Source organism: Octopus bimaculoides, chromosome 3 (assembly GCF_046866305.1).
Source record: "Octopus bimaculoides isolate indiv1 chromosome 3, ASM4686630v1, whole genome shotgun sequence".
NCBI lineage: Eukaryota > Metazoa > Mollusca > Cephalopoda > Octopoda > Octopodidae > Octopus > Octopus bimaculoides.
The window spans coordinates 64,182,773-64,203,960 of record NC_142930.1 but is presented as its reverse complement, the minus strand read 5'-3'; the positions used below and the strand labels follow the sequence as shown (position 1 = coordinate 64,203,960).

Here is a 21,188-nt window from a genome sequence, read left to right as displayed (position 1 = left end):
TAATTTTAATGAGTTTTTTCTTGTCCTCTACTTTTCCAGGTTTAATTGTTAAGAATATTGTTAGTATGTGTCCACATTTTTCATTGGCTAGTCCAGTGTTTTTACAGGCATTGCAGTAATAGTAACATTTTAATTAAAAATATATAAAATTACCATTTTTTGCAGTCATTTTGAATTCAAAAATTTCCAAGAAAATTCAAACAGAATTTTGGTTTTTTCATTTGACTAATTCTCATTTAGAAATTAAATTAAAATAAATGATAATCATTGCAACTTTTCCTTTTCTGGACATAATGTATGTACTGTAATTTCAGTATGTACTGTACAGAGACAAAGTTACAAATGAATATAATTAAAGAAATTTTTAAATAATGGGAAACAAAAAAAAAAAATGAGGATAAGAATTTAATATGATAACTTTATTTTAAATGAATCCAATTAATATTGGATAGAATATAATTACAAGTAGCATTTGCCTTTTCTAAACAGCCCTACTACCGACTTCAGCACTGCTCATAGAGACAAAGCCACAAATAGTCATATTCTATTTACTATAAAATTAATAAGTAAATTATAAATAAAGTCATTTTTAGCATGCAAATAATTAACTCCATGTTTGAAAATTTTAAAATAGTGAAAATGGAGTGTTAAAATATTTGAATTTTTGTCATTTGCCTTTTCTGAACAGCCCAACTACATGATTCAGTACTGTTCATAGAGACAAAATCAAAAAGATAAAAATATTTTATTAAATAATCTTGTTATTAAAATAATTTATTCAAAAATGGACTTTAAAATGCCATACTACAAAAATTTAAGCAAAAAAATTTCATTTTTTATAAAAAATAATTTTGACTAATGAAAATAAATATTAGAACTCTTTGTATCGATTTGTGTTGTCTTTTATCTTTTGTTGTGTGTGTGCGCCGAAGAAATAGTTTAATTTATGTAGGAGTAGTGTCCTTTAATATCACGCAAAAATTAATAAAAATTTTAGAATTAAAATTAAATATCTTTTTTTCTAATGGATAAAATTTTACAAAACCTTTACCAATATACTCCTTTAACATTTCTCTTTCATATTAATATCAATATAATAATTCTTAAAATTAAAAGAATGGTGTGGATTCAGAATGTCGATGTCAGGCATTACTACCTGTCAGTCAACTAGTTTGGTTTATACATTTTTACTCTTAACTTTTGTTCTACTGCACCAGATTTTAAGTATTTTATGTCTAAATGTAGCTCATCACTAGTCAAACATAATTCAAAAAGCTAAATTTAATTTCAATTAAAACTGAATTACTGAGACTGCTTGGAAGACGCCAACTGTGACAAAAAAGCTATGTTAATATTATACAACTACTATCGTAGTTGAATAATATAGAATTAACTATTTAAATATATTTCTATTTTACTTAAACTGTTTTTGAATATAATTCAAGAGAAATAGAGCCAAAGTATGTCATTGAATAATTTCTCTTGGTCATTCTTTTAAGTTGTTATATTTACCAGTGTTCATTTACTTAAAGTCTTTATATTTCTTAGTTATATTAAGTCTGGCAAGTACAAGTAATGAATCTACTTTGCTGAGTTGGTCTAATAATACTGAAACATGTCTAGAATTATCCCTATATGGTTAAAGATTAGACTCACTACCCACCTGGTGCCTACATTTGATTTTCATTAATTTTGATTCCACAGTTATCTTTCTCATCTTTCTTGATCAGGACCAGTCATTGAGGTAATGATCTTTTCTTCTCGATACAAGTGTTATTTCAACTAAATAGTAGTTCTTTATTTACTACATTATGTTAGTCCTGACATAACTCTCTGTAATAATTGGTGACTTCGGTGTTGCATTAAATCTTCATCTTTTATTATCATTTACAGATATTATGGACTATCATCAACTGACAAGATCAGTTAACTATCATGGGAGTACTCTTGCTAAGTATCTTATCTTTGAAGGACAAAATGTAGGAGATGATCTTGTAGTTCCACCCGAAAGAGATAACTTCCGAAATCGTTCTGAAATCAGGTGGGCATTTTGTTTCTTTTAAAATATTATTGTTCAACTTGATTTTTTGTATTTATACAAGGCCTTGTTTAATTTTAATGAAGAACTTTGATGATTTCATATGTGTGTGTATATATATATATATATATATATATATATATATATATATAATAGGTAGTTGGGGTAAATCCCAGCTGTTTCCTCTTGAAGCACATCTGCTTATTCCATTATTACAATCCATTTTGTGGCCACAGTTGCTGCTATATGTTAGTCAAAATACATACTAAAATTGAGAATTATGGAAATATTATTTGTGGAGTTTCAGAAACACATATAATCGAGAATAGATAATACCCACACAAAATTTCCACTTTCCTGTTTTGTTATATGTTATTGGTCAGTAAAAAGCACACTCTAAAAGTATTTTGAGCAGTTTGTTTTATATTACCATGTAGTTTATTCCTTGTTATGGTGTATAACCAAACTAAAAGTTACTATTGGTTTCACGTCTACTATTGCTAATACTGTTGACTCCTCTTTGATAATAGTTTGGTTGTTTGTTTAAGACTGAATGTTCAAAATAATATTTTGAATATTGTTTTACTTGTGGTTCTTATTTTTTGTTGTGATTTACAGTTGGGTGGACAAAATGCTGTCAAACTGCAAATCTTCCTGTCATAGATGATGATAACTCTTATTCATACTACCATGACTTGTCTGCAGAGTTACATGAGTATGATGGAAATTGTGTAACACATGCACTAGAAGATGTGAATTCTCTTTTTGCTCTCAAACAATCTTGAATATTCTGTCTAGAGAGTTATAATTCCAAAACTGCTTTAGAGTAAGGATAGCGATATATTCTTATATAGAATTATTTAGCATTACAAATGATACAGGTTTTATATTTATGGAATGATGGTCATAAACTACAAGTGGTGTTATTGTCATTTCTTCTGTCAAAAAGTGTTTATTTTCTTTGTGCTTTTGAAGATGTAAAACAATGTCACAGTTATATATTTGTCTAACCTATGGGAGTATGGAAATTCATCATCATCATTTAACGTCCATGTTTTATTCTGGCATGAATTGAATGATTTGACAGGATCCGGTGTGTCCTTGGACTACATTATACTTTAATGTCTGCTTTGGATGGTTTCTACACTTGGATGCCCTTCCTAATGCTAGCCACTTTACAACATATACAAAGGTCTGTTTTTCATGCCACCAGCTTTATTAAGGTTTCTATGCAGCTTTGCAAGATTGTGAATCATGAGGGAGTTGGCAGTGGGGATGGGTGGGTATCAGCTTTATGTCATAGGATGAGGATTAGAGTAGGAGAGAAGTGGGGATGACTGCAAGTTCTTGTAGAAGAGTTGGGGATATAAAATGAACAAGTGTTCATATTACATAAATAATTGGTACTAACATTAAACATTTCTCACTAATTATTTCATTGAAAAATCTACTGCAGTCAACTACAGAAACATGCACCTTGTCACATATGTATGTGACAGACGTATTTTATCATTAAAACAGTGTATGCAAAACTCCATGAAGTCAGTCATGTGAATTTTAAATACATCTTTACAAAAAGAAAGCTTGCTTGGAAATATTTAATATTTGTTTTTGCTGTATGTACGCTTGATCCTTAGCAGTTGTTTGGCCTGCTAGATATAGTAGGTAAATCTCCCTCGGTTTACAATCTGCTGTCTTAGAATATGAAGCTGCATAAACAAAAAGGAGAAATGAGATATACAAGACTGAAATAGTGTTCATCATATATCTGATCAGTCAGGGTAAACCTAGGGCTAAACCACAACAATAAAACAGTTATATGTTAGTTAATAGAAATCTGAACAACAGAAAATGCATATATGTGTGTGATTATGGATATGTACATGTGTTTTTGTATGAGAGAGAAGTGATTACTATATCATGAATATAACCAACATCTATCTATTATCTGCCTGTTAGGCTGGTGCAAAAATAATAGTGGCTTTTGTTTTTTAAACTTTGATGCTTACTTTGGGATAACCTGTTATTTTACTCTGTTCATGTAATATACCATTTTGAAAAGCAGATTTTGGTCTATTGATCTATATACCAATATTTTTGCTTTCACTGTTTATTCTTGTTTATTTTAGGCCGTCAAATTAAAGATGGAAAAAGCGATTTTATTGTATGAGTTCAAAATGGAACACAAAACAGTGTATTCTGTTTGCAATATCAACCAAGCATTTATTTGACCAGGAGACTATCAGTGTATGTACAGCTTAACATAGGTCCCCAAAATTTACCATGGAGATAACCTTGAAGAAAAAGGAAGGTTGTGGGTGACCTGCGATTGACAACCAATTGAGGATCATATCGAAGGGACCCATGCAAAACAATTTAGTTGCAAGCAAACTAAATGGTCTCCATTCAACAGTTGTTTGATGTTTGCACCACTTTGGAATGTTAAAAAAAAACCCACTCAATAAATGGATACTGCAGGTGTTGGAAGAAAAATCAAGAATATCACCATTGTGAAGTTTTGTCTGTGTTTCTTTTGTGCAACAAAAACAATCAATTTCTTGATTGTTTTATGATGTGATGGAAAATGAATTAAATATACAACCAACAGTGTTCATTGCCATGGTTGTGCTGAACTGAAGTATCTCCTAAACCAAAGCTATATTAAAAGGTTCTGGTCACTGTTTGATGGTTGTCAGTAAGTGGAATCTTCCACTATAATTCCTTAAATCCTGGCGAAACTATTGCAGCAGAGAAGCTGTGACAGGAAATCAATAAAATGCACCAAGATGCAATGTTTAGTTCCAGCACTGGTCAATCAAAAGGATCAATTCTTCTCCTTGATAATCTTTCAGTTGATTTTGTAAAAACTGAGCAAGCTAGGCTATGAAACTCTACTTGACTCAGTTTACTCTGGAGCCCTTCTCTAGCTGACTACCAATTTTTCAAGCATTTCAATAACTTCTTGCAAATGAAGGTCTTCAAAAGCCAAACACCAGCCCAAAACACCTTTGAAAAATGCACCAGTTCCAGGAGTCCAGAATTCTATGCTATCACAATAAAAAGACTTGTCTTTCTGTTGGCAAAAGTATGTAAACTCTAATGGATGTTATTTCTAATAATAAAATTTATTCTGAGCTGAAATATATTACTTAAAATAGTTTTAATAGGCAATTATCTCTTTATTTGATGTTTCTTTATTTATCCTTATCAAGTTTCCCTCACCCCACTATCTTTCAGAGGGTGGGGGACACTTCAGATATAAAATGGGATGATCATGGCCAGGACACTTTTCATCAAAAGTCATTGCTCACCTGGCGCTAAATAATAATATTGTGTCAAAATCTTGACTAGTAAAAGAAGGAAACTGTATGGTGTCATTGAACCTGCTAGAAATAACAGCCAAATCTTAAAATTGCATTGTACATCTGACTTATGCAAACATGGAAAGTGGGTGCAAAAATGATGATGTCTCAAAACAAAAAAAAAAATGAAATGACATGGACAATGTAGTCATACAAAAGTGATGGGATGATCATCTCTGGAGTGGCTTTTAACATGTCTGCTCAAACAGGACAGATCAAGGGTTAAAGAAGAACATATTGGGTATATGGTGGATACCGGAAACAACATGCATGTATGTGTGCATGTTTGTGATTATAGATGTATGTGTTTGTGTATAAAAGAGAGTATGGGGGATGACAAATTACTATGCTTTAAATGTAACCATATTACTACAATTCTCTCTCTCTTTCTCTGTATGTGTATATGTATACACACACACACACACATATGTTTCAAAATTGTCATAGTAGAATGGTATGTGTATCTGTATAAAACACACACTAATCATTACTTTTATACACTTCTGGAAAGATAACTTTTTGGTGAAGTTTTGTAGGTTGAGAGGTAAATTCCAAAATTGCATTTGTGAAAAAAAATTTTGAGGAATCATCATTTCAGATGTTCCAGACTTAAATCTGTTTAATATATATCTGGCTTTATAGCAACCATAGATTTTCTATAGCATTTAGACCAGCACTGAAGTCATGATGTTTTGTATACAAATACCTCTATATAAACAATGTGATTGAAGATAGAAAAATAGGTAACGGGTGTATATACACATTTCTGAAGTTATTGCTCCTTCTTCAGCATCACATCCAACCCATTAACTATCTATATAGATAAACTTAAAAATGAAAACATCACACTGCTAATGCAAAAACTCATAAACCTTTCATATATTTGGTGGTATACCATAGTTGCAAAACGAAGTATGGTCTACCTACCAGCAATTAATATGTATGTATCAGTTGTCAGGAATGTGTTTGATATGTAAGTTGGTCCCTCTAATAGTGTTACACTGCTAAACTTAGTGTCTATTTAAGTAATATATTCATGGGTAGTTAATGGGATGGATGTGGTGCTGAAGAAGGAGCAATAACTCTAGAAATGTGCATATACACTCATTACCTATTTTTCTATCTTCAACGACAATGTTCATATAGACGTATTCATATATGAAACATGGTAACTTTCAAAACTAGCTCTAACTTCAGTAGAAAATCTATAGAGATAAACTTAAAAATGAAAACAACACATTGCTAACACAAAATGTAGGATAGGGCACAGTATTGACTGATAAACTTTTAATATACTAGGTGGTGTATTATGGTTGCAAAAAAAAAAAAATGATGTCCATGTCAGTAATTATATATATATATATATATATATATATATATATATATATATATGCATGTATATAGTATATTTGGCTGTTGTTACATATTCATACATATATTGATACACATACATGTATCAATCTAGTTCATTCTTGTCACACTGTATCATCTCCTCTTTCCATTGGTCCATCCATCTTTGCGGCTCTCATTTTGTTTCACTTTCTCTCTCTATCTGTGTGTGTGTGCAGGCACAGACATGGCTGTGTGGTTGAGGAGCTTGCTTTCCAACCATGTGGTTTTGGTTTCAGTCTCACTGTGTGACACCTCAAGCAAGGTCTTCTATAGACCAACCAAAGCCTTGTGAATGGATGTGGTAGAATGTGTGTCCCTTTGTCCTGGCATCAGTTGATGGTTGTAAACAAGTGTCATTCATTTACTATCATCCATACAAAAAGCAAAACAAACAATCATGTCTGGTCATGAGAAAACATTGCTTTGCTTGATAACACATGAGGGTTGGTGTCAGGAGGGGCATCCATCAAAGATCTGTCTCAATCCCATCTGATCGTGCAAGCATGTATGTTTGACTTGTTAAGGATTTCTAATATTTTAAATTGTTTGCATAGTGTATTTTTTCCGAAATTCTTGTAATCACCTGATGAAAAATTCTTCTAAGATAATGTATGTTTAATGCAGAAATAATTCCCTGATTCACAGGTTGTAGTAGTGAACTTGTGTTAGTGGAATGAAAATTACTTCAACAAGTTTTCATGCTTGGAGTGAATCAAGATTTGAAGGATGACCAAGAGCAAAATGGTCTCTATAAACAGAAGTGTTTTGGCTACAAATTATTCTTGAATATGAACGGTTCCAAATCTCAACCTCCAACATCAAAATAAATTGAGAGAAAAGTATAAAGGATACTAGAGTTAAATCATTATTTATATGAGTTTTCTTTGTTTACTTCTAATTATAGCATACTAGCAGTGAAGTTATTATGCTGTACTCCTGATCATATGGTTATAAGTTCAGATCTTACTACTGGCATTGTGCTTGTGTACCTGAGCATAACACATAACTTTGTGCTTGCTCCAGTTCGTCACAATAGTTCTGCCAGCCCATATATGGAGAAGGGTTAATGGTGGTACAATTGAAAGTCTTAGGGGGATATCAACCTATACAGACAAACAGTAGTAGTTTTTAAATCAACAAAAGAGCCTGTACACAATCGCTTGATTTGCTAGAATATCCCTCAATCACTCTCTAACATTTAAATGTAGAAGGACTCATTGGGCATCATCATCATCATCATCATTAAGAAAAATGAACTGGTCATTGTACAAATGCATTTGGCAATCAAGGTTGCCCTGGCATTAAATGGCAACAACAAACCAGTTAAAGGTGGGTGTCAGTTGCATGAAAGCTACATAAGTTAGGCTGATACTTCTATAATTTTCATACTTAAATTGACTGATTAGTTAGAAGGTTTAACTCCCAACACAAGCAAATTCATAGATATCATTGTAATATAGAGTTCTACTTGCTGGTCTTGGCTCTATCAAGATAACTCATCTTAAAACATTTGCAAGCTTATTATAAGGCTTGACCTGAAGGTTAACATGGTATGAACTCATGAGGGCAATGTTGTTAGCATGAGTAAAGTCTGCGATCATCATGTCATCAGTAACAACATTCAAAGTCATAGAAATCTAAGACAGCAGATTATATGATCAATAAGACAGGATCAAGATAAATACTGATAACAATGGGGTCACTTGTATGGAACTAGCAGCTAAGCCCGGTTTCTCCTGGTCGGTTTGGATGATGTGGGTGTAAAACCTGCTCTGTGTAAGCATTCGACTTGTTTGGGCACGCTTACTTTAAAAAAACAATTTTAGAATGACTTTTTTTTCCATCAAAACACTAAAAATAACTGACTAACAAAAAAAAAAAAACCCAACCAAGATTCAACCAAATCAAAAAATAAACCCAAATACTAAGCGAACAAAGATTAACCATTCCATTTCCATTGTGCACGCACACGTACACACACACACACACACACACAACACACGCATGCATTCACACTTACATACACACACATATATTCACACAGAGTTGAAACGCTCTCTCTTCCTTCCTTATTCATCTATCACCCCTTCCTTTCTCATTCATGAACACAAGAGTATTATTATAGTAGATTATCTCAGTAACCATGGGAGCTATGAAAAAAATACAAAGCCCACCATCACCACCAAATCATTCTACACATCTATGTAATTTTTCACGCAATTCCACCCAGTCTTTTGACTGTGAATCCCAAAACAAGAAAGAATCGCCCATGTCAAATTTATATATATTGATATGCTTCATCAGTAGAGGCCAACTGAAAATTGTATGACCTCATCCATCAAACCACTAGAAAAAAAAAACTCCAGCAGGGATCATTCAATACATTATGAAGATGAGATTGTGTTTGCTCCATAGAGTATACTGAAATGCCAAGGATACTTTAACTCAAACATAATCCTGGCAATAAGACAGAATCAACCACACCAGGCAGATACTGTTTTACTTTTCACTATAATGTTCACTAATTCGCAAATGTAGATAAAAACCAAGTGAGTAATCCCCAAGCTAATAGATGAAAAATTGCCCAGCAAAAGCAATATCTTTTGGTGTTTCCAAGGTTAGTGCTTCCTTTCTCATTGTGGTGTGACTACATCATGTAATTTCAAAAATTTGTCTGGAAATGGCTAGCTCCAGAGAATAATGATGATGTTGTCAAAGAAATATATAGTGCAAAGTCTTAGAGAAAAATAAAATATGGCAAATGTTTTGACAATAACATTTCATGAGTTAAGGTTGCAATATGCTTTTTGTAATTTTAAAATAATTTTTACTTTGAAGATAGATTTAAATTATAGTTAAGCAGAACATTAGGGGGCATGATATACATTTGTTTCTCTAATTGTTCCGCTCTCTAATATTTTGTTCATAATCTTTATTTCTTTGTCTTATATTTACAGCTTTGCAGTTTATATGAATGGTGTTTCACATTGATCAAACTTACAATCTACCATAATCAGTGTCAACATACATGTACATGAAATTGCAAGATATATGTATTTGCATGTGTGTGTGTTATATGTATATATTTGTGTGTATATGTAATATGTATATATATGTATGTATATGAAAAATACACGATCAAAGGTCTTTCTTGAGCCATAAGCTTGTGAGGCCATTTTCCTGGATACTGTGGTGTATATAGCCCTCCCATTCTGGATGGGATGCCATTCAGTCACAGGGTTACATATATTTGTCTGCTTAGTGGGTGGGAGTATTGTGAAATAAAAATGTTTTGCTCAATAACACAACACATTGTCTGGTCCAGGAATTAAAAGCTCAATCTTTCTATCATGAATGCAACACCTGAACTACTAAACCACATTTTTCCATGTATATGTATACTCATAATTTATGTGTATGCATACATATATATGATATATATAAATATGTGTGTAAGGGCATCCAGCTGTAGAAACTCTGCCAAATTAGACTGGAGCCTGGTGTTGCCATCCGGTTTCACCAGTCCTCAGTCAAATCGTCCAACCCATGCTAGCATGGAAAGCGGACGTTAAACGATGATGATGATGATGATGATGATATATGTATGAGGCAAGTGAAATCGAAATCGAGTTAAATTTGACGACTGGCACCCATGCCAACGTCGTCTCCTTCATTGGACACGAGACTCAGCTTGCGAAGACTTATTGGGGCAAGCGAAAGTGAAATCGTGATGGCACCTGTACCCAGCGTCGCCTTTCTGGCACTTGTGCCTATGGCATGTGTAAGGACTTTCGAGCGAGATCGTTGCTAGTGCACCTGGACTGGCTCTTTTGTGGGTGGTACGTAAAATACACCATTTTGAGTGCGGCCATTGTCAGTACCGCCTGACTGGCCTTCGTGCCGGTGGCACGTAAAAGCACCCACTACACTCTCTGAGTGGTTGGCGTTAGGAAGGGCATCCAGCTGTAGAAACTTTGCCAAATCAGATTGGAGCTTGGTGTAGCCATCTGATTTCACCAGTCCTCAGTCAAATCGTCCAACCCATGCTAGCATGGAAAGTGGATGTTAAACGACGACGATGATGATGATGATATATATATATATATATATATATATATATATATATACACATGTGTGTGTGTATATATATTTAAGTTAAAAGAGTTTGTTGAAATGGATTTAGCGAATCCACTTGAAAATAGTAATAAAGATAGTAACAGTATTAACAGTGAGGGTAATGATGATTATTGGAATAATAATAATAGTAATAATAATGATAATAATAATCATAGTAATAATGGTAAATGAACAATAGTAATAAAAAATACAACTGAGAGTCATACATAATGAATTTGAAATATTTAGCTCGAATAGAGAAAACATGTATATCAAATCTTAATACAGAAGTGATTGTTTGTTCAACAACTGATATTGACCATAAATGGAATGTAAACTTTTCAAATGAAAAATCTCTCAATTATTGTCTTAAGTGATTGTAAAAATGATCTAAAGTGAACATTAGATTAACCAAATTCTTAAGAAAAAAAGCTTAGTTTATAAATGTTCAGTAACAAGGGCATGTGTTTACTACTATATAGGTGCTTGCGCAATTGATTTTTAGTCAAGAATATATAATCACATTCCTTTGTTTAAATATAGAAAAAAGAAAAACTTCACCTCTTGAAGTAAATTTTTCTGGAGCCTCAAACGTACAATATTAAATGCTCTATAATGAATTGTGCACTACTGTATAAATGAAAGAAACTAAAATGTAACCTATGCCTCAAGAAAACACTTCATATTCTTTCATTCAAATCTCACTTATTGAATAAAAGAAATGAATTAATATTCTGATGTATGCATTTATTTAGAAGAACTTTTTAAACCTTTCCAAATGAATGATTAGTGTACCCTGTTATAATAGGTTAGATCTCTCTTTTTTGGTCAGGTATATTTAGTATATTTAACTCTTCTAGTTTTATTTAGTAGATACACTAATATTTACTTCATCTAATTATTTTAGTTATCTTAATTTTCAAGCTAAATGAGATTGTAGCTATGACCTATGCCAGTGTCACATAACTGGCCTATTTAAGAGTTCCCTTCAATCATTGGGCAATGTGTGGTGCTTAAGAAGACCTATTGAGTCAAGTAAAATCGCTGTTGTGGCCGATGCCAGTACCGCCTGACTGGCACCCGTGCCGGTGGCATGTAAAAAACACCATTTGAGTGTGGTCAATGCCAGTGCCACCGGACTGGCACCCATGCCAGTGGCACATAAAAAGCATCACTCGAGCATGGCTGATGCCAGTGCCACCTTACTGGCTCCCGTGCCGGTGACATGTAAAAAGCATCCACTACAGTTACAGAGTGGTTGACGTCAGGAAGGACATCCAGCTGAAGAAACCTTGCCAGATCAGATTGGAGCTTAGTGCAACCTCCTGGCTTGCCAATCCTCAGTCAAACTGTGCAACCCATGCCAGTAATGAAAGCAGACGTTAAACAATGATGATGATGATGTAAATTTTTTTAAAATTCTGTAATTAGATTATTTTTGATAACTTTTTAATTTTATTTTTATTTATTTTTATTTTAATTTATATTAATCATATTACAAGTATTTTAATTTTTTTAAATTTATTCTTTTAAGAAAAATAATTGTTTTTGAAATAGAATATCTTCCTTCGTGAATAATATATTGATTATTTTACTTTGGAATTCTCACTATTGCATCCGGTTTTCTCGTACTCATAGTTTAACATTTAAAATTAATACTAACTGAATGATATTTCCTTCATGAACTAAATAATATAGAGCTTGATTCTATTTACATGATCTGTGTATATGAATTGGTCAGTAATGGTTTAAATGTGGTAAGAATTTTGCCATAAACATTCTTCAAGTTGTCAAGTGGGATTGTAAAAATATATTAAAATTCTTTCATGATCTGATAAGTACAATTCCTAAGTAGGTCTGCTGAAATGCCTTCCTACTCCTTATTCTGGTCAAATATTGTTTGTTTTACTCCTATCTGTCTCCCTTAGAACATCTATTCCAAGCAGTATGGTATAGCTTTGATAAGGATGGGATGGTGTCCAGTTTCTCTATTTCTGTAGTATCTTAGTTGCTCAAATATGGGATAAATTAATATTCATGATTACAGGATTGCAGATTTTTCGAATTTGCCAATTTATCTGAGACATGCATAAGCTGATTAAATAATGTATAATTCCCCATTTTTCTTGTGTGCATGTGTGTGTGTGTGTGTGTGAGAGAGAGAGAAAAGCACTCAGTACACACTGTAAAGTAGTTGGTGTTATGAAAGGCATCAGCTGTAGAACTATGCCAAAGCTGACATTGGAGCTCAACATGTTCCTGCAGTTCACTGGATCCTGCCAAACTGTCACTATGGAAGACAGATGTTAAATGATGATACATATCTATATGTGTGTATCTTTAGTGTTTGTGTTTGACAATTGGTGTTGGTTTGTTTATGTCTCTGTATCTTAGCAGTTCAACAAAAGAGGATGATAGAATAAGTACCAGGTTTTAAAATAAGTACTGAGGTCAGTTGTTTGACTAAAACCCTTCAAGAATGTGCCCCTGTGAGACCACAGTCTGTTGACTGAAACAAGTAAAAGAGATATATGTGTATTTATTTTATTCTTTTACTTATTTCAGTCATTTTTATTCTTTTACTTATTTCAGTCAAACAAATTGACCCCAGGACTTATTCTTTGTAAGCCTAGTACTTATTCTATCAGTCTCTTTTGCTAAACTGCTAAGTTACGGGGACATAAACACACCAACATTGGTTGTCATGCGATGGTGGTGGGGACAAACACAGACTCACAAATATATATATGTATATATACAATGGGCTTCTTTCAGTTTCTGTTTACGAAATCCACTCACAAGGCTTTAGTCATCCTGAGGCTATAGCAGAAGACACTTGCCCAAGGTGCCATGCAGTGGGACTGAACCCAGAACCATGTGGTTGGTAAGCAAGCTTCTTACCATATAGCTACGCCTGTGCCTGTATGTATGTATATATATATCTCCCTCTCTCTCGGAGAGGCACAAGCACCTGTGTGTATATATATATATATATATATATATATATATATATGTATGTGTGTATGTAATGTATTTTGTGTTCATGAAGATATAATCTCATGCCCCCTCTAGACTCATCATCATCATTGTTTAACATCCATTTTCTGTGCTGGCATGGGTTGGAGACAAAGTTACATTATTCATGACCAGTCTGAAAGAAGGCTGTAGTACCATGTTGTTTATGATACTGAAAAATGTCACCATTCTTCACATATAAAAAAGATTAAATTCTAGTTATATGTAGTCAAATCAATATTACTCACACATTATGCAACCAAAAGTAAGAGTTAAGTTAGTGTTAACAAAGTTAAATCAAAGAACAATACACAGCTAACTAGAAAGAATAACAGAGTGGCTTTTATATTCATTGCATAATTATTTCAATGACTAAAATTATAGATTTTTCACCAAGTAAGAAAAATAACTCTGGATATGTTTCAATCTAATCTTACCTCATCAACAAAGGATAATCATTACAGTACTTGCTAAAGCAGAAATGAAAGAATTACCGAATGTACAATCTTTTACATTGGTTAGCATAGTATTGTTTAATTTTTACGTTTTACTTGTTTCAGTTATTGGACTGTGGCCATGCTGGTGCACGTCTTTGAAGGGTTTAGTTAAACAAATTGGTTTATTATTTTTTAAGTCCGGTACTTATTGTATCAGTCTCATTTTGCTGAACTGCTAAGTTACAGAAAAGTAAACAAATGAGCACTGGTTGTCAAGTGGTGGTAGGTTTCAAACACAAAACATAAAGGTACACACCCATGCTGGCTTTCTATACAGTTTTTGTCTACCAAATTAACTCACCAGGCACTGGTCAGCCCAAAGTGCTGCCCAGTAGGACTCAACCCAGGACCACATGGTTACTTGAACACACAACCGTGCTTGCATTTATCAGAATAAATAATTCATAGACTTTTTTAAAGTCAGAGATCACAGAATTATATTGGTATTATGTTCGAGTTTAAAGTGTCATTTCAGACCAAACTGAAGAGTGATATATGTAAGGTGTTGACGTTTAGTTACTACTAAACATTTGATCAAACAGATGCTACCCAATATTAATCAATTATGACAATTCTACTCTGCAACATATGTTACTAGTCTTTTGTTACTCCAGGATATTTATTACTCCTTATGTAAATATAACTTCATATTTTCAGTGTGCTAAAGTAATTAAATTGTGTTTTGCTTGAAGGTAGTTGTATTTGAATTGATAAATTATATTAGGGGAACATATTGAATGCTTCTTTCTTACACAGTATTGTATTAAAAGAAAATAATCATGGATCAATCTATATGGAATATTATTATTTGATATAATCTATTACAATTGATGAACCATATTATTCTGTGGTATTGATTATTTTGAAAAGTAAAAAAATGATTTTATTTTTAAGGTTTATTAAGACCGACTTAATATTTGTGTTTCATCTATTTTCTCAAGTGTCAGACTAATAAAATATTTCATATATTTTTTAGAGATCGAGTGTTTACAAATACTGTGCAGCGTTTCATTGCAAGAAAAGCTGATCTTCTGTTTAGTAATGACAAACCTCCTAGAGAGGTACCGCATGTCTATAAGACCTATGGATTGGGTGAAGGTAAGTTTATTGATTCAACCTTTCCTACTACATAAATTTTGTTTTCTCACACAGTTGATAAAACAAAAAATAGTTACATATGAATGGTAATAAAATACTTCTTTGTAAATTGAACTTTAGTTTCATATATGGTTTCCTATAAAATTTCTGCATTTTTAAAAAATCATTTTCTTCTTCAGTCTCATTCTTAAAAATAGTAACTTCTTTTCACTTATTATAAACCCTTTATTAAAAATACCAATAATGATTGCACTGAACTCTCCAAATCTTTCTTTCCTTTCTATCTGGTCTTGTGCAGCAGCAATGATCAGGTTTTTGGTGGTATGTTTCAAATCACCTCGCTCAAGCCATGCCCACGATGCTGTATTATCCTTAACGTCCTCTGTATTGCTTTCAAACTGTCCATGCATTCTCATTTCAAGAAGGTCTTCTTTTCTCTTCTCCTCAGCTCTTTGGTTAAACTCTTCTTTGCCCATCATTTCATCTGCATTTACACCAATATCTTTCATGGCATATTTATCAAATACCCAGCAAGCGTTCTCCTTTCACTCATTATACAATGGTCTGTACTAATTAGTCCTCTGCCACCATTCTTTCTTTTCATATACAGTCTGTTTACGTTTGCTTTAGGGTGTAGCGTCATCCTTCTATGCAGTGTTGATATTTCCTCCTTAGTCCATTTGAGGATGGACGCACTCCTTAGTCCATTTGAGGATGGACTACTGCAACTGCCCAGATATTCATTGTGGTAATCAAATTTTTGGCATTCAGGTTGGATTTCAAAACCATCTTCACCCTTTTTGATACACCTTGCTGACCTTGACTTTCATTTTTCTGTGTAGAATGTGATCCAGCTCCCTAATCCCTAAATATCTATACTCACTACCGTTGGGTTCACCCATAGTCTCTGCAGAATGCTTTCCTCCCTATTATTATTAATAATAATAATCTTTTCTACTATAGGCACAAGGCCTGAAATTTGGGTAGGAGACTAGTCAATTACATACACCCCAGTGTTTTATTGGTACTTAATTTATCGACTCTGAAAGGAAGAAATTAAAGTTGACCTCTGCAGAATTTGAACTCGAAACGTAATGGCAGATGAAATACCACTAAGCATTTTGCCTAGTATGCTAATACTTCTGCCAGCTCACTGCTTTAATAATAATAATAATAATAATAATAATAATATTATTAAGGCAGTGAGCTGGCAGAATTGTTAGCACGTCGAACAAAGTGCTTAATGGCATTTTGTGTTGCTTCTTTATGTGCTAAGCTCAAATCCTGCTGAGGTTGATTTAATTCTTTTTGAGGTCAATAAAATAAATACCAGTTGAGCACTGGGATCCATGTAATTAACTTACCACCTCCCTTAAAACTGCCAGCCTTGTGCCAAAATTAAAAAGAATTATTATTATCATTTATAAAGAAAACATGTTTCTTATTTGTATCACAATAATAAAAGTTAACATTTTTAGTTAGTATATAGATTTATAAGTTTTTTGGAGCAGTGGTGGTTTTATGGGTTTTAATCTCCAAATTTACATTAAATCTGAGTTTTTAGGTTAGTTTTGGCAAGTTGCACCTCTTCTAATACTTTGTAACCTTTCTATATACCATCCATAATCATCTCATGTATTGAATTCATCGATACAAATATTGTATGTGATGTAATTACCGATCATATGCATTCATTATTTGTTTATACTTGTATCATACCGGGTAACTACAAGTTACGTGTTGGTGACCGCTTGTACACTTGTCTGAAATTCTGACACCACTAGTTGGCAGCTTGACTGTGTTGACGGTGTATGCTTCGATTGTTACTCGCGATTTAAAATTTGTTTAACAACATTTTGTGTGTGTGTTTTTGTTTTGTAACCCTTTGCAAAGTAATGGCAGATAATAGTGTATCCAAAAAGAGGAAGTGGTACACCCACAATTTCAAGAAGTCATGGTTCGAGGATACTGAGCTTAAAGATTGGTTATGGCAAGATGATAAAAATCCTGACATCTGCTACTGTGTTTGTTGCAATGTTGTGTTGAAAAATGCAAACAAATCAATGCTGTTGGCTCATAAAAACACTGCCAAACACAAGAAAGCATTTGATTGTGCGAAATCTGTTATCAAATTAGATTCATTTATTGTTAAAAAAACAGATGATACATTAAATGAAAAAGTAGCTAAGGCAGACTTGCTACTAACAGGTTATGTTGCTGAACATCATGTACCTTTCATCTATATAAATCACTTAGCTAAAATTTGTAAAAAAAACCTTTCCTGAAATAGCTAAAAATCTACAAATGAAAAAATCAAAATTAACATACACTATGCAAGATGGAATTGCACATTATGAACAAAATGAAACCTTGGAAATTCTCAAGAAACAAAAGTTTTCATTATTTATAGATGAGAGTACCGACATCTCAGTGACACAAATCTTAGCAAAAGTTGTTTGCTTTTTTGATGAACAATCACTTAATGTCAAGGATGCTCTTCTGGATGCAATTGTAGTAGAAAATGGTTCGTCTCAGGGTTTGTACAATGCTGTCAAGTCTACGTTTACAAAAGCGATAATTGCTCAACAATGATGGGTAACAAGAATGGGTTTCAAAAGTTATTGAGAAATGATATTCCAACTGTATTTACAATAGGCTGTGTTTGCCATTCGTTTGCACTTTGTTCAAGTCATGCAGTGAAGGTGTTACCCTCGTATTTTGAGTCCTTTTTAAAGGATTTTTTACTTTTCTCGAAGTAGCAAACGTCAAAATGATTTCAATATGATACAAAGTGTTGTTGGCACAAAAGAAAACAAAGCTTTTGCAAACTAAATGGTTGTCATGTGAAAATGTAATTGACGTTATAATAGAACAGTGGGATGCCCTTGTACTTTATTTTCAGTCAGAGGCTAAAGTAGAAAAAGTGGACAGAGCAAAAAGGATCTATGAAACAATGATTAACAAAGGGACAAAGCACATGCTGCTCTTCTTACATTATATATTAAAGAAAGTAAATGCTCTTAATGTTGAGTTTCAATCGGAACACTTTTGACTGCATCTGTTGCATATACTTGTATCCAGTGAATATAAAAATATCCTTAATTTCTTTATAAAAAATAATGTTTTAGTTGTAACTAAATTATCAGATATTGATCTTAATAACACAACAAATCACAAAGATATGAGTGATATTTACCTTGGTGGACATGCAATAAGATATTGGGAACAAAACCCCATCGTTGGTGACTCAGCTAGATTCAAAATTGCAAAATTTTTTAATAGAATTATGCTCTCAAATATAAATGCACTTTCCTCTCGGTGAAGCTGGAGTGTTTGCCCTCTTAGAAATACTTGAGCCAAAAGTAGCGCATGATCTCACTAACTCTTCTCAGTCAATAATTCCCTTGGCATCAAACTTTCCAGAAATTGCACCAGAAAACATACTTGATGAACTAGACGATGAGTGGAGATTATTTCGGCAATATAAAGATATTCCTGTTTCTTCAAAAAGCATCCCTGAATTCTGGTATTCCATACACAATCTTAAAGGCGGGCTTGAGCACACTAAATTTGAGAGGCTGTCACAATTCATGACTAATTTGACGATGTTACCTCATTCATCAGCGTGCGTGGAGTGCATACTTTCCCAAGTAAATTGTACATGACAAAGTTCACTAGTAGGTTGAAGGCCGAAACAATCACTGGTTGTCTACTTGCTAAACAAGTAATTACAAGAAAGGGGGCGTCATGCATTTCTTGGGAGCTGAACGCTAAACTTATTAAAGATGTAGTGGATGGGTCTTGTCATCGTAGATATATGAGTAGATTGAACTTCAAAAAGGATGAAAATGAGTCTATCACCATTCAAGGAGTGAATGAAGATGATGTGGATATGACAAATTGACAAATTAGCTGCCATATGATATAAAGGAAGTATTAAATTCTGTATTCATTTTATCATATAACATATTTTATCATTAAATTACCAATTATATACCTATTTTCTAACATCTGGGTTTATAATATAGGATCTGGGTTTTTTGCAGCAAATAATCTGGGTGTTTTATTATTTGATGAGTGGCAACCCTGCTCACAAGTAACAAGGATCAGAGCATAGATGTGATGGCAGAGTAAGGAAGATAGAGATAAATGGTGGCAATTGCCAGGGCATGCCCTCAAGGTATGAAGGTCATAATATATGCAGTCAGATATTACCCAGAAATGGGGATTGTAGTAACTGGAAAAAACCTGGGTATAAAGATAGGGTGGATGAAAGCAGCAATACAATGAGCAGGGCAGTGAGGGCAGGGAATGAGAGTGGGAGACAATCATAGGGTATGAAGAGGAAATGTGTGGAAGAGAAAGATGCTACTTTCATACCCTTCTTACTCCCCTCTTTACTGGCCCTTAATCTGGATACTGTATGAATATCTAGAAATATGATTTGTCTCATAGAAAGGCATATAACTTGTCTCATAAATAAAAATATAATTGTTATCTATATAATCATATGTTTGTTCACTTTTAGTTATAGTATATTATTGGATTTGTTTTCTTTTGTATTTTCAGACTTCTATTCAATACTTCCTCCTGTGGAGTCATTCATGGGGTTACCTCCCGAGGATAGCAAGGAACATTTCTATCAGGTATGCATAATATACTAAATGTTCTTTTACATTCTATATTGAAATCATGCTGAGAGCAACCAATTTTAATTCTTCTAGTGTTGATAAAACAAGTAAAAGTAACAGTATCAAGTAACAGTACTAGAGTTGATTTCATCAGTTGTCCACTCTTCCAAAATTTGTGTCCTTGTGCCTAATTGAGTTAGTAGAATTGTTGAAGCATCAGACAAAATGTTTTGCTTTCTTTATATTCGAAGTTCAAATCCCTTCAAGGTCAGCTTTGTCTTTCATTCCTCTGGGGTTATGTTCCGAATTCAGATCTAATCAAGTCTGACTTTGCCCTTCATCTTTCTGGGTTTGATAAAATAAATATCAATCAAGTATTGGGGATGATTAACTCAAATAGACATCCTTCCTCAATGTTGTGTCACTTTGTTCCTGTCTTGGATATTGTTACAAAGATCACCACAAATTGAAGACCAGCTAGAGCTGAAAGTTACTGTTTCTTTTTAACTTTTTTTAAAGTTATAAAATTACACTGTCTCTCATCAAATTTAATGACAGATTTAGCAAAAATTCAGTGATAGGGCATTACTGTGTGGAAAGAAGTTTGCTTCCTGACCACATGATTCTGGGTTCAGTCCTACTGCATAGCCCTTTGGACAAGTGTCTTCTACTATAACCCAAGGCTGACCAAAGCCTTATGAGTGAATTTGGTAGACAGAAACTGAAAGAAGACTATCTCACACAAATACACACACACACACACACACACACACACACACACACACACACACACATAAATGTATGTCACTTTCTTCTTGCTTTGTCATCACATGATAGTTGTAAGCAAGTTTCATTGCCATGCAAGTGGTGTCCTTCATTTCCAATCGTCTGAGACACATGTGGCCATGGGGAAATATTATTTTGCTTGGAAACAGGTAATGGTTGGCGATAGGAAGGGCATCTGTGTCAACAAATTTCATCCAACCCTTGCAAACATGGAAAAGTGGATGTTATGATGATGATGATGAGGAGGAGGAGG

At 33.4% G+C, this 21,188-nt stretch overlaps 1 protein-coding gene across 4 annotated transcripts in view; it reads left to right on the top strand.

Annotated features, from left to right (window-relative positions):
- Positions 1–21,188, top strand: part of LOC106882663 (uncharacterized) — an 82,824-nt gene that overhangs the window by 36,742 nt on the left and 24,894 nt on the right. For 2 of the 4 annotated variants that reach the window (XM_014933419.2, XM_014933421.3), the window contains exons 2-4: positions 1,894–2,041; positions 15,397–15,518; positions 20,088–20,164. In XM_014933419.2, the coding sequence (XP_014788905.1) occupies positions 1,899–2,041; positions 15,397–15,518; positions 20,088–20,164 (342 nt within the window). In that variant the 5' untranslated portion in view covers positions 1,894–1,898. Of the gene's footprint in view, positions 1–1,893; positions 2,042–4,208; positions 5,124–15,396; positions 15,519–20,087; positions 20,165–21,188 lie in introns of those variants that run through there. The other 2 variants (XM_014933422.3, XM_089349097.1) reach the window with 2 other exon arrangements.